The sequence below is a fragment of the Pteropus vampyrus genome, unplaced genomic scaffold (genome assembly GCF_000151845.1).
Source record: "Pteropus vampyrus isolate Shadow unplaced genomic scaffold, Pvam_2.0 Scaffold1000002048, whole genome shotgun sequence".
NCBI lineage: Eukaryota > Metazoa > Chordata > Mammalia > Chiroptera > Pteropodidae > Pteropus > Pteropus vampyrus.
This window is the reverse complement of record NW_011916450.1, coordinates 38,511-53,990: the sequence shown is the minus strand read 5'-3', so window position 1 is coordinate 53,990 and position 15,480 is coordinate 38,511. Positions and strand designations below refer to the sequence as shown.

Here is a 15,480-nt window from a genome sequence, read left to right as displayed (position 1 = left end):
GATCCACAGATCTCTCAGAAGTGTTTGTGTAGGCTGGGAATCTTCTGTTGGATTATAGCTGTTCAATTTGTTGTACTTTCAAGGGAAGAAATCAAGGAGACCCCTCATGCCACCATGCCTGACGTCATTACCCTTCTTTCTTAAACAAAAGGTAACAAACTATATATGCTTTTGGCACTTTGCTCTTTTCACTTAACATTTCTCTCATAGTGTCTCCTTGGTATCTTCTTCCTCAGTCTTTTTCTCAGCTGCATATTACTCCATTGTGTGTATGCTCCAATTTATATGATTTACTATGCTTAAATATTCAAACAATTTTCAGTATTTTTCAAATATAAATATTGTGCATGTGTATAGTGACAAAATTTTAACTGATTCTTCAGGATTCTTAGAAATGTGCTGGCTATGTCAATAGGTACCTGTATAGTTTAAATATTGCCAGATTCCCCTCTAGAAGGCTTTGCTATTCTGCATTTCCACCAACAATTTATGAAAATGCCTGTTTCCTCATTGCCCCACCAATACAGAGTACTGTCAAGCTTTTGAATTTGTGCCAAGCTGATGAGTGAGAAACGGTATCTTGGTGAAGTTGTAATTTGCGTTTCTCTTATGAGTGAAGCTGAACATCTTTTCATTTGTTTATATGTCTTTTGGCTACTTTTCTATAAGACATCCATCTGTTCTTTTCCCCTTGAGGTTTAAAAGTTCCTATTAAGTGGAGATGTTCACCCTTTATCTATGTAATATTTTGATTTATGTTCTATACTTTTTTCCTAGTCATTTGTATTTTGATAGTACTTATTTTGCTATGTAAAATTTTTATTGCTTTGTAAATTTAACTTTATTAGTCTTATTACTAATAAGCAAAACATCTGCTCCTGGGGAAAATTACCTTGTAGTGAACATTCAGTGCCTAAGGCAAGGGGTCATGGCCAATCCTGAGCTGGGTATTTGTCAGGCTTTGGAGATTAGAGAGCACAAGAGGTAATGGCTTAAGGGGAAGCACCTTTCCTGGAATATAAGGTGGATGCTCTAGACCCTTTAGATGAGGGAGAGTTGTGGCTGAAGGCCCTAAGTCCTTGGGCTGGATTACTGGCATGTATTTACAACTAACGGGATGGGGCTTCAGGCTACAAGGACGAGTGTTAACAGATGCCCTTCAGTCTGCTGTTGGGAAAGGCTGAGTGTGTGCCTTGGGGATCACATATGACTGCTGGAGGACTTAAGAAGGGGTGAGGATGGCCATTATAATATTGCTGTCCCTTCTACAGGACAAGAGTCTACAACAAATACAGAGTGACTCTCCCAGGTCTCCCATGAGGTTGAATACCTTGGGGTTCTTGACAGAATGAGGTACACAACCAGGTGTGCAGCTTTGTAAAGAAGCAGTTTATTAAAATAAAAGGGCATTAAATATAGAGGACCGCTGTTTAGAAAAGTAAACCATAAACCAACTATTTTATGAACACTAAAAGAAAACATTTTTTTCCCTCCATTCTATTTCAGGAAAGCAGAACATTTCCTAGTGATTTCTACCATCTTTACACTCATGGAGAAAGGAAAGGTCAGAACACCCTTTTATGGCAGAAGTTGTTGTTGGCCAGATATGAACTAAACAAAATATTGAAGGTGCAGCCTGGCTTCTCCTTACTCTTTATATTAAAATGTGAGAATAGAGAGATAACTTGAAGATTTGGAAAATTCTCATTTTGCAAAAAATGAGAAATCATGTTGTGGAAAGAACACCATGGCATGACTAAACAATCACTTGATAAAGAGATTAGTTTGGAAACAATTAACCATCTCAGCAGAAACTGGCATGTTGGATTAAAGGCAATGTGGATAGGACAAAAAGAAGGCATTCTCCAGAATAGAACTGTCCAGATGCACACATGTGTTATCCATCAAGAAGAGGAAAGAATGACCACAAAGGTAAAACAGAGATAAGCAGTCTGCTAGACGCATAGTGGGCCCAGAGAGTAAAAGTGTGGGGGTCCAGTAAGTCTCTCATGGTTACAGTGGGTCCCACACCACTGCTGCCACCCTAGTGGGAAGAGAGGGCAGAGAATTCAACTAAAGATTATTCCTGAGTCTTAAACCTACTTTTGGAATGGGAATGTGAATTCTAGACCTGTCCCACCACTGTGTTTTGGAAGCAGATAACATGTCTGGTTTCCAGGTTCACAGCTGAAGATGAATTTTGCTTAAGGGTGAAGCACACCTCTAGTGTCACTCACATTTGATTTAGGTGAGATTCTGGACATATAGTTGATGCTGGAATGGGTTACAACTTTTGGGGCTGTACTGATGGGTGAATGTATTCTGTACGTGAGAAGAATAGGAATTTAGGCTGAGAGCTGAGTGTTATGGGCTGAATTGTTCTCCCAGATTCATATACTGAAGTCATAACCTACAGTGTGACTTAGTTGATGAGAGGGTGGTTAAAAGGTAAATGCTATAAGGTCCCTAACCCAACATGGCTGGTGTCCTTATATAAGTGAGAGACACCAGGAAAGCATACACACAGAAAAAAAAGGCCATGTGAGGACACAGTAAGAATGAAGTCACATGTACAATCCAAGAAGAGAGGCTTCCAAAGACACCAAACTGCTTACACATTGATGTTCAACTTCTAGTCTCAAAAACTGCAAGAAAATAAGTTTCTGTTCTTTAAGGCACCATGTCTGGTACCATGGTACCATGGCAGCCCTAGCAAATTAAAACACATTGCTAGTGCAGGAGGTAAACCATAAATCAGCTATCTTATCACTGAAAGAATATAGTTTTTTCTTCACTGCATTTGAGGAAAGTGGAACATTTCCTATTGACTTCTGCCATCTTCACACTCATGGGAAAAGGAAAGGTCAGGACAACAGCCCTTGTGGCAGGGGATGATGGCCAGACTTGGTCCTCTTATGTCTGTGGAGATGAGACTTCTGGCTAAAGCCACGACCGCACTCCTTGCACACGTATGGCTTCTCTCCCGAATGGGTCCGCTGGTGTCTGATGAGGGCTGACTTGAAGCCAAAGCCACGCCCACATTCATCACACACACATGGCTTCTCTTCTGGGTGTGTCCTCTGGTCAGATGTGAGTTGGGACTTCTGGCTAAGTCCTTGTTCACACACTCTGTATACCTCTGCCTCCTTCCCTGAGTGTGTCCTCTGGTGTCTGGTAAGGAGTGACTTGAAACCAAAGGTGCGTCCACACTCAGAGCACAGGTAAGGTTTCTCCCCTGTGTGTGTCCTCTGGTGTCTGATAAGAGTGACCTTCTGACCAAAGCCCCGCCCACACTCGGGGCACACATAAGGCTTCTCCCCAGTGTGTGTTCTCTGGTGACTGAGGAGCAGGGACTACTGCCTGAAGTCACACGCACACTCCAGGCACAAGAAGGGCCTCTCACCTGAATGTGAGCTCCGGTGTTGAAGAGGGTGACCTTCTGTCGAAAACCATGCCCACAGTCAGCACAGATATAAGGCTTCTCTCCAGAGTGTGTGACCTGGTGACTGAGGAGAGCAATCTTCTGGCGAAAGCCTCGCCCACACTCCTGACATACAAAGGGTCTCTCCCCAGAGTGTATCCTTTTGTGGTTAGTGAGTGAGGATGTATATCTGAAATGTCGTCCACATTCCCTGCACACATATGGCTTCTCCCCCGAGTGCTTCCTTTGGTGTATGGTGAGAGAGGATTTCCGGCCAAAGCCTCGCCCACACTCCCTACAACTATAAGGCTTCTCCCCTGTGTGCATCCTCTGGTGCTTGAGGAGGTCTGACCTCTGGCAGAAGCCTCTGCCACATTCTGGACACACGTGATGCTTCTGGACGCTAAAGAGGCTTGGGTTTGTGCTAAGTCCTAGTCTATATTTTCCATATGTGACTGCTCCAGATTCTGAGATGTTTTTCTTCATCAACACTGTCTCTCTCCTTAGAGGCCATCCCCTGGTTTATTCCTCCACCTCTGCTGCCTACCACTGTGTCTACTGGCTGACCTTGAAATGGGCTAAAAAATACACTTGAAGTCCCATTCTGCTGTGGCCTCTTGAACATGGCGTTAGAGCCTTTTCTCTCTCCATCTTCTGCTTTTTCACTTGAGCAGCTTGGAGCTTCTAGTGGGAAGTAGTTTCCTGCAGAAGAGCTTGGGAAGATCTGAGGGGGGTGACCGCACAACACATATTGTCTGAGGAACTGAGGACTGGAAAAGGCCACCGGCCAGGAAAGACATGGCTGGAATTCTGTCCTTGGTTCTGCTGGAGAGAAAGTCTTGGTCAAAATCACCGCAGGTACCTTGTGGACTGTTAAACTTACCCAGCAGTCATTCCTCAGATATTTACAGAAAGACTTACCGACCTACCTTCCATCCCACGGTGACACATTAATGTGTATCCTGTTGCAACACAGAACTCACAATATGAGCCAGCTCTAAATACCAGCCTGACTAAATAGTTTCAAGAAAGCATCACAGACAGTACCAGCCATATAATTTGCTGCCATTAGAGTTAACCATGTTCCCCAATACAATTATCTCAGAAGCCACAGACAGTAACACTGATGTAAACATTTTCCACAAATATATGCTTTTACGGAAAGTTAAACTATACAACTTATTACAAATTTCTTTAGTGACTTTTCCTATAAGAGAGGGATGGGGCCATTACACAGTCATTCCACCTAGAAGCCCCATGGAGGAGGCAGTATAAAGGAGAGATCAGAGATCCATGTGGGAAATGAACTGGAAGGTGGTGCCACCATCCTTAACAAGTACTTCCTAAAGGATATGTGCTGGGTTCTCTGTCAAAAAGTGGGGACCGGCAGTGAAACAAGACACAGTCCAGGTCTGCAACCCCTTAAAGGATCCTAGCTCCTTGTGTCTCCAATCAAGCCAAGACTTGCTTTTCTCAGTTTTCTACAAGCTGTTGTAAAAGGAAAAATTTCTGCCTACATAACAGCTCTTGCCTAGGAGATATCAATTTTGTACACCTTATTCCATTACGCTGGTTCTATTTACTTGAAGCTGATGAAAAATACATGAACTTTAAATAAAGTATACCATGCCTTCCCAGACCTGATTCTTTCTTCGCCAAAGTGAGATGTGTTTTATGAACCATCTATAACATGGGTCAGGAAACTACATTCCACTAGGTGTTTTGTAAATAGAGGTCCATTGGATCACAGCCATATTCTTCATGTAGTGTCTACAGCAGCTTTCACATAATGGCAAAGTTGAGTAGTTGCAACAAAGAACATAAAAGTTGCAAAGCCTAAAATATTTACTATGTGGCCTCTTAGAGAAAATGTTTCCCAAACCCTGATCTACAGTATTGACTCATTCAATCTGGTCTAAAACGCCAGCTTTCAATAGTAACAAGAATAGCCACTATGAAATCTCTTCCTAACACTTAAAAATCCCTACATTTCTTTCTCAGCAAACTGTGTGTGTGCACACACATGCACACACATCTAGATCTATAAGCTCCTGTGAAATGGCCTTGATAATCAAGTGCTGACCCCACTGGACATCCAGATGTAAAAGTGAACATCTTTTCAGTCTTATCATACAGTTCTGTCCATCAGAGGTCCCACCATGGTCTCTCATCAGGAGATGTGCCCTAGTACAGTTTACAGGTCTCTCATCAGGAGATGTGCCCTAGTCAGTGAGTCTATTAAACTAGGTTGTCCATATTTTCACAACCTGTGGAAAGTGTATACATTTCTGGCCAGCAGTTTCAAATAACTAGTTAGTTATAATTCTAAAGTTCTGATGGCTGAGCTTTCAGTATTGCACAATTGTCTACTTGTCTATGATTTGATGGGAAGAAAAAAGCAGTCACTTCCTTCTCTTTGGCTTGCTTGTCCACCCACTTGGTCATAAAGCCTAAGGCCAGTGGTAAATTACATCATTACAGGAGTACCTTTCAGCGGTAAATGAGGAACTTTCCCTCCTCCCAGCTTTACTGAACTATAATAGACAATGAGTTGCTCATATTTACATTGTACAATTCAATGAGCTTTTTTTTTTTCAGTTAGAGTTGGCATACAATGATGTTTCGATTGTACAGCATAGTGATTAGAGGTCAAGTGATTACCCCACTAAATCTAGTACTCCTTTTCCCCTTACATAGTACATTGTTGACTATTTTCCTTATGCTGCTCTTATATCTCCATGACTATTTTGTGACTATCCACTTGTATTTCTTAATCCCTTTGCCCTTTTTCACCATCCTCCCAAGCCCCCTCCTATCTAGTAGCCCTCAAAATAGTCTCTATCTATGAGTTTGTTTCTGTTTTTTTGTTGTTTATTTTGTTCTTTAGTTTCCACGTATATGTGAAATTATGTGGCATTTGTCTTTCTCTGACTTCATTCACAATATGCTCTAGGTCCATCAAGGCAATATCTTTTTCTATCCCTTTCCTTTTAGTCTGTGTGTCTTTTAATCTGTAGTGAGTCTCCTGTAGGCAGCATATGTAGGGGTGTTGTTTTCTTATCCATTCAATTTCCTTTTCTTTTGGTTGGAGCACTTAATTCTCTTCCATCTGAGGTTATTTGATAGACATGTAGTTATTACCATTCTTTATTCATGTTTTTGATACATGTTTTTCTTCTTAAAGAAGTCCCTCCAACATTTTCTGTAATAGTAGCTTGGTGTTGATGAATTCCTTTAGATTATTTTTGTCTGGGAAGCTCTCTGTCTGTTCTTTGACTTTAAATGATAGCTTTGCTGGATAAAGTATTCTTGGTTGTAGATCCTGGGTTTTCATTGTGTTGAATATTTTGTGCCAAGCCCTTCTGTCCTGCATGGTTTCTTTGGAGAAATCAGCTGCCAGTCTTATGGGTGCTCCCTTGTAGGTAACTAACTGCTTTTATGCTTTTAAGATTTTCTCTTTGTATTTAATCTTTGGCCTTTTAATTATAATGTGTCTTGGTGTAGGCCTCTTTGGGTTCATCCTTTTTGGGACTCTCTGAGCTTCCTGGGGTTATATGTCTATTTCCTTCACCAAGTTAGGGAAGTTTTCCATCATTATTTCTTCAAATAGTTCTTCAACTTCTTGTTTTCCTTCAGGTACCCCTATGGCATGGGTATTTTTTTACATTTAATAGTGTACCATAGGCTCCTTAAATTATTATTATAGTCTTGGCTTCTTTTTTTCTTGACATTCTGATTGAGTGTCCTTGACTTCCCCATCCTCTATATTGGTGGTTCGATCCTCTTCTTTATTCACTCTGTTGATTCCCTCTAATATACTCTTCATCTCAGATAATGTATTCTTCATTTCTGACTGGTTCCCTTTTATAATTTCCATTTTTAAATTTCTTTGTTAAAGTTCTCACTGAGTTCATCTACTCTTTCCCTAAGTTCATTGAGCATCTTTATTTATAACCATTGTTTTGAACTCTGCATTTGTTAGATTGCTTGACTCCATTATTCCTGGATCTCTGTTCTGGATCTCTGGTTTCTGCTTGTCTTCTCAATTGGGCTGCCTTTCTGTGTCTGTTTCTATGTATTAAGCAAAGCTCCTAAGTCTCCCTGTCTTATTAACATGGCTTTGTGTAGTAGGTATCCAGTGGCATAGTCCTGAGAGTGATTCAGGAGTAGGCCAACTTTAGCCCCAGCCTGTGTTACTCTGGGGCTACCTGTTAAGATTCAGCAGGCAATCCACAGATGCTGTGCTTACAGTTGCCTCAAGAGGCCATGCCAGAAATTGAAGTCAGCTGCCACCAGTGTGGGTCTTGGAACTTGTTCTGCAAGTTGCATATGACTGAGCGAGGACACCACTAGATGTGGCTTGAGTAAAGCAGTGAGTTGGAGGAGGCGGAGTTTTAGGGAATCCTCTGGTCGAAGCAACCTGTTATCCAGTTTGATGACTTCAGCTATGGCAGTGCTGCGTCCTGCACACTGGGATGGGAAAGGCTCAACAGAGGAACAATGGACACCACTGGCACTTCTGTCCAGGAGAAAGCCTCAGCTCTGGCCCTCACTCCAACAACTCAGCATCCCCCTGTAAGTCCCTGGTGCCCCCTGAGCAGTCGTCAAGGCACTGGTGCTCAGAGCAAGCAGGTCTATCCCCGTGGTAGTCCGGTTGCACACACGGCCCCTTTAAGAGGTGTCTGCAGCCGCCAATTGCAGCTGCTGCCTGCAGCTCCCACAGCCTCTGTCCCATTCAGCTGCTGGAGATTGGGTAGCCTCACGTCCTTGCCACGTCCTACCACCTTCCGCTGCAGGGTGATTTCTTATTTCTCCCACTAGTTGTACAGCTTGTTCATCTAGACCCCAGGCAACTCTGCTTGCTGTTTGCTCTGTGTTTCAGTCACGACTTTGATGTGGTCATAAAAGCAGATAAGCGAAGCCTCTATCATCTATGCCATTTTGACTTCTCTTCTGAAGGAGACACTTTTGTGTCTTCTAAATTAAATATGGTGACTGATTTAAATATGGCTAATGTCACCCTTACAGGAACCAATTCTAACCATTCTTTAAATTAGAATGTTCATTTATCAAAATTTTTGTGCCTAGCTAGTAATGTGACAAATTTTAACTAAAAGTGAGTGAGAATTACAATGTCCACTTTGGAAAACTCTAAACTTTAACATGGTTTTAAACATCCAGAAGTTCCTGAATAAAAGGAGAAATAAAAATAAAATTTTACCAAGTTAATTCTTTTTCAGTGAATCAAAAATTTCCAGGATGTAGAAGAAAATAAGTATATAAACTTAAAATCTACAACTGCTCTTGTGCCAATTGAGTTTTGAGACCAATAAGTACATCAGTAATAGTACACAAACTCAAAGCTTTCCAACAGAAAGAGAAGAAAATCGATGCCTAATGGCTCCTTCAGGAAATCTTTCCTTCTGCAGTTCCAAGGATGCAGTATAGAAGCAAGAACTGTGGGTAAAGTAAATGGCTTCAGATAGCAGCTCACAAGAGGAATGCTGTGCATTCACTGCTTTTAAACAATTTAAAGAATTTTAAGACTTGGTCCAAAATGTAAAAGGTGACATTTGCAATGTTATCAGAATTAATCCTTGGTAATTGAACAACTGTCATAACATGCCATCTCCATGATTTTAAAACAATATAAAAGAAATTTGGCATATGTGAGTTAATTTTATGGATCAATTTAGCTGGCCACAGGTGGCCCAGACATTTAGTTAAACATTATTCTGGGTGTTTTTAAATGACTTTTAACATATAAATGGGTAGACTGAATAAAGCAGATTGTCCTCCCTTATGTGAGTGGCCCTCATCCAATCAGCTGAGTCCTGAAGAGAACAAAAGGCTGACCCTCCCCCAAATAAGAGGGAATTTCTTTAGCCTGACTGCCTTCAAGTTGGGATACGGTGGTAGTGTTGTTGTTTTGGTTTTTCCTGTTTTCACACTCAAATTGAAACATTAGTTCCTCAAGGGTGTAGAGCCTGCTGGCCTTTGGACTGGAACCACACACACTATCGATTCTCCTGGTCTTTATCTTGCTGACTACAGATTTTGGGACTTCTCAGCCTCCATTATCACATGAGTCAATTCCTTATAGTCTTATAATACAGCTCATCTTGTGTGTGTGTGTACTCATGCATCCTATTAATTCTGTTACTCTGGATAAGCTGAATACTGATTTGATACTGAGAAGTAGGGTACTGCTATAATACTTGAAATTATGAAAGTGTCTTTGGAACAAGGTGATAAGTAAGGGCTAGAAGAGTTTTGAGATGCATGCTAGAAAAAGCCTCGCTTGACAAGAAGAGACTGCTGGTAGAAATATGACATTAAAGGTGATTTGGGTGAGGACTCAGAAAGAAAGGACAGCTGGAGAGAAAGCATTCACCATATTAGAGGATACATGAATATGAATTGAACAGTATTCTATAATATGGCTTTTCTAATGTTGAGCTTTGCATATGTGGAATAAATTCCACTTGGGGATGATGTATAATATTTTTTAAACAAGGTTGGATTCAATTTGAGTATTTTTATTACATGTGTAGGTTTATGGATCCACCACCAAGTTAATTATAATAAATGTAGCATTACTCAGATTTTGTTCATTCTGTGTCAGTAGTATTTTTCAAGGAATTCATCCATTTAAATTGTTAAAACTTGTTAGTATAAACTTGTTCATAATATCCCTTTAGTGTCCTTTTCAAAATACAGATAATCATGACAATAAAAGTTTTCAAAGAAAGCAAAAAAATCGGACTTTTCAAGTCTGAAGGATATGTAGTGATAACTTCCCTTTTATTCCTCAACTGATTATTCATGTCTTCCTTCTCTTTTCCTTGGTTAATCTACCTAGCAATATATAATTTTGTTGATGTTTTCAGAGAGTCAACATTTGGCTTGCAAGTTTTTCTGTTAATCTGTGTTATATTTCATTGATTTCTGCTTTTATTTTCATTATCCCGTCCTTTTACTCACTTTGCATTTACCTTGCTCTTCTTTTTCTAGCTTCTTAAAGTAAAAGCTTAAGTCAATGATCCTATATAGACCTTTCTTCTTTATAAATAAAAGCACTTAAGGCTATAAAAACACTGCTTTAGCTGCATCTCATAAACTTTTATTTTGCTGAGAGGAATTTAAAACTACATAGTGGGTTATAAGACTTGATACTGGTAAGATGTAATTTCTCCCCCAAGTTATCTATTGATAGACTAAAATCTCAATAATAAACACTACCCAGGTTTTCTTTTTCTTTCCCTTCCTCCCTCCTTCACTCTTTCTCTCCCTCCCCCCCCTTCCTTCCTTCCTTCCTTCCTTCCTTCCTTCCTTCTTTCCTTCTTCCTTTTCTTCTTTCCTCTCCCTCTCTCCCTCCCATCCTCCCTTCTTCTCTTTCTTCCTTCCCTTTATGAGTAGCTGATGCTAAAATTTAAATGTAAATGAAGAGGACCTCAACTATCCAAAACAATCTTGAAAAAGAAAAATGGAGAAGACTCATACTACCTGATTTCAAGACTTTCTATGATCCTACAGTAGTAATACAGTGTGTTTGGTTTACAGATAGACATACTAATTGAAGGAACAGAACAGAGACTTTAAAATAGACCCACACTTAACCAGTCATTGGATTTTCAACAGAGCAATCCAATGAGGGAAAGGCAAGACTTTTCAACAGTGGTGCCAGAGCCACTGGATAGCTATATGAAAAAGAAAATTAAACCCTGATCCATGCCTCATGCCATACACAAAAGTTAATTCAAGATGGATCATAGACCTAAACGTAAAGCTAAGACTGTATGGTATTTAGAAGAAAATATGATTATCGTGACAATAAAAGTTTTAAAAGAAAGCAAAAATCAGACTTTCTCAAAACTAAACATCTATTCATCAAAAATTATTGTTAAAAAATAAACAGAAAAGTTTCGGACTGAGAAAATATTTGCAAAATGTACATATGACAGGATTAATAAAGAACTCATAGAATTCAACAATATCAAGAAAAATAATACAATAAAAAACTGGAAAGATTTGAGCAAACAGCACATAGAAAGTGCTCAACGTTGTTAACCATCAGAGAAATGGAAATTAATACCCCCATGAGATAGCACTACACATCCTTCACCAGAGATAAAATAAAACTGTCAGAGAGAATGTGAAACAATAGGAACTCTCATATGTTGTTCATGGAAAAGAAAAATGGTACAAACACTTTGGAAAAGGTCTAATCATTTCTTATAAAACTCCACATTTGATTACCTTATAACCCAGTATATTGGGTTGAATAGTATCCCATCAAAACTCATGTCTACCAGGAACATATGAATATAGCCTTATTTCCTTATTTTCAAATAGTCTTTGCAGATATAATTAAGTTAAGGTGATATCCTACTGGATTAGTATGGGCCTTAATAAAATGACTGGTATCCTTACAAGGGGAGGGAGATTTGGATACATAGAAGAAAGAGAGCTGTGTGACCACAGAGACAGAGATTGGAGTGACATAGCTCTAAGCCAAAGAATGCTAAGGAGTGCTAGCAACTACTAGAGGACAGGAGACAACCCAGCCAACGCGTTGATTTAAACTTCTGGTTTCTAAGCTGTGAGAATAAATTTCTGTTGTTTAAGCCTCTCAGTTTGTGGTAATTTGTTACAGCAACCATAGGAAACTAAGACATCCAGGGACTTATCCACAAGAAATAAAAACAAAAGTTTACCAAACAAAAAAACCTAGCATAAGGATGTTAACATCAGCTTTTTCAAAATAACTAAAAACTGGAAGCCATCAAGGTATCTATCAAGGAGAATGGATATAAACAGTCATATATTCATATGAGGGGTTGAGTAGTACTCAGCATTAAAAAGGAACAGACTACTCATATGTATGCAACGACATGGATATAGTTAAAATCTTTACACTGAGTGAAAGAAGACTTACACAAGAATATGTATTATATTATTCCATTCTTGCAAAATTGTACAGCAGGAAAACTAATTTACAGTGAAATAAAATCAGATCAGTGGTACCTCTCAGGCACAGAGGTGATAGTTTACTGGGATGGGGCACATGGAAACTATGTGATAGGATTTCAGTTAATAATCTATCTTGATAAAGTTTAGGTTGTGGAGGTACAGGCACCGTGTGAACCTGTGGACTAGTACACTTAAGATTTCACATTTCCTGTAAATAAATTCCACCTAAAAAGAAAAAATAACTTTAGGTAATTATATGCATGATACTCATTATTCTTGGACCAACCACCTTTCATCGGGCCCACCCGGCTAAGATGCTAGGATCTGGCTCATAAACTGCCATGTGTAGAGAGCTTAAGTGGACACCCTGGGCATGAGCCCGTGGGTCTCTGCCTGCCTATTACCTGCATGAGCTAAGGAGGAGACGATCTCTTACCTTTCACCACTTGTTAGATTATCTTTGCCAGTACCATTCGGTGTTCAGATTAGATCTTAACACACACTTATACCTGCCAACCACTCTGAGGGATAGAGATTGTCTAAGGAGAATGATCAGTTGCTAAGGACATGCCATGAAGACCTCACGAAATGACAGCAACAGACATACATGAATAGAGCCTCATCACCTCTTTACCTACTCACAGTGAGAATATCAGTCTCTTTTCCAAGAAGCATAGAGCCTTGATATATTGCACTTAACTCAGATATGCTCAACTATTCAGCTCTCCCTGAAATAAACTGCTTGTACTAAACTCCTCACTTTTACCAACCAAGGAGATATTGCTAGAAATCTGTGAGAATAGACAAAATAAAAAATAATGTTAACACCAAATGCTGGTAAGAATGCGGGAGAAACTCAAAAATTGCTAGTGAAAATTTAAAACAGTACAGCTATCCTGGAAATGGGCATGACAGCGTTTTATAAAACTAAACATGTATTTACAATATGACCCAGAAACTACACTCTTGGACATTTATTCCAGAAATGAAAACTTTTATGTTCACATAAAAACCTGTATACAAACGTTCATAGCAGCTTTATTTATAATACCCAGAAACTATAAACAACCCAGATGTCCTTCACTGAATGAATGGTTTAACAAACTGGTACATTCATACCATGAAATACTACTCAGCAATCATAGGAATGAAGTATTGACACATGCAACAATTTAGATGGATCTAAGGAGAGTTATACTGAATGAAAAAAGGCAATCCCAAAAGGTAACACACAATATGATTTTCTTTATATAACATTCTTGAAATGACAAAATTATAGAGACAGAGAGCAGATTAGTGGTTGCCAGAGAAAGAGAGGGAATAAAAGGGTAGCACAAGGAATCCTTGTGATGGAACTGTTCTGTATCTTTGAATATGGGAGCAGTTACATGAATGTACATGGGATAAAATCTCATAGAACTAAATAAATACACACACATACGAGAGAGTGAAGGAAAAACTGGTAAGATCTGAATAAAGTCAGTGCACTATATTAACAGAAATACAAGCCTGGTTTAACAGGAAAAAAAATCAATGTAATTCACCAAATTAAAAAAAAAAACTAAAAAAAAAAAATACACAACATATATGATCATCTCAAAAGATGCCAAAAACACATTTGACAAAATCCAACATCTATTCCCAATAAAAGTCTCATCAAACAAGGAATAGGAGAGAAGTTTGTCAAATTGATAAAGGCAACTGTAAAACTTACACTTAGGAGGAAAGCATTCCTCATAAGTTCAGGAACAAGGAAAGGATGTCCACGCTCACCATTTAAATTCATCATTGCACTGGATGTTCTCGCCTGTGCAATGAGGCAAGAAAAAGAAATTAAAGACATACTGAATGGAAAGAAGTAAACTCTACTTATTCACAAATAACATGATCATCTATGTAGAAGATCCTATAGAATCTATTACAAAAGCTACTAGGACTAAGAATTTTGCATGTTTACCAGATACGAGATCATTAAACATAAATTAATTGTATTTCTATGTACTGTCAACAATTGAAAACTGAAATTTAAAAATAGCTTAACTTAAATAGCATCCAAAAATATGAAATACAAAGGGATTAATCTGATGAGATGCACAAGACCTGTGTACCAAAAACTACAAAACAATGCTGACAAAGATTAAGAAGTCTTATAAAAATAGAAGGATATACTATGTATATGTATTGGATGATACATATTATGTATATGTAAATTGTCCACAAATTGATGTAGATTCAACTTAATCCCAATCAAAATCCCAGTATGCTTATTTTGTGCAAATAATCAAGGTAATTTTAAAGTCCAAATGGAAATGCAGAGAATCTAGAATAACTAAAGCAACTTGAAAAAAAAAATGTTGGAGGATTTATACTTTCTGGGTTCCAGACTTATTATAAAGCTACGACCATCAAGACTATGTGGTACTGGCATCAAGATATAAAAAGAGAGGAGTAGAAAAAACAGAACCCAGATATAGACCCATACACATATGGTCAACTGATTTACTGTAAATGTACATAGGCAATTCAGTAAAGAAAGAGTTGTCTTTTCAATCAACGATGCTAGAAAAGAATGGACATTTGTATGCAAAAAAAAAAAAAAAAAGAAAAGAAAAAGAAAACACCGGAAAACAAAAACAGAAAAAGAAGTGTAATTAAATCCAGACCTGGTACCAAGCAGAAAAATTTACTCATAATAGGTTATAGATCTAAATGTAAAATAAAAATTATAAAACTTTTAAAAGAAAAAATATATATGAAAATCTTTTTTACCTTATTTTAGGCAAAGATTACTTAAATATACCACCAAAAGTGAGATTCATGAGAAAAAAAATTGAAACTTTGACTTCACCAAAATTAATTGCTCTTTGAAAGACACTATTAGGAGAATGAAAAGTCAGCCACAGAGAAAATATATGTAAATCAAATATGTGATAATGGACTTCTCTACAGAATATATGAAGAACTTTCAAAGCTCAATAATAATAAAATAAGAAACAAATTTTTTAAATGGGCAAAAGATTTGAGAAGACATTTCATCAAAGAAGAGAGATAGATGGCAAATAAGCACATGAAAAGATTCTCAAAAT

The 15,480-nt window shown here is 38.4% G+C and overlaps 1 protein-coding gene across 1 annotated transcript in view; it reads right to left on the bottom strand.

Annotated features, from left to right (window-relative positions):
- Positions 1-1,368: 1,368 nt before the first annotated feature.
- LOC105311214 (zinc finger protein 169) overlaps positions 1,369-15,480 on the bottom strand; it is a 42,431-nt gene continuing 28,319 nt past the window's right edge. The window contains 3 exon segments of the mRNA XM_023526984.1: positions 1,369-3,427; positions 3,430-3,923; positions 3,925-4,246. Of these exon segments, the coding sequence (XP_023382752.1) occupies positions 2,865-3,427; positions 3,430-3,923; positions 3,925-4,246 (1,379 nt within the window). The 3' untranslated portion in view covers positions 1,369-2,864.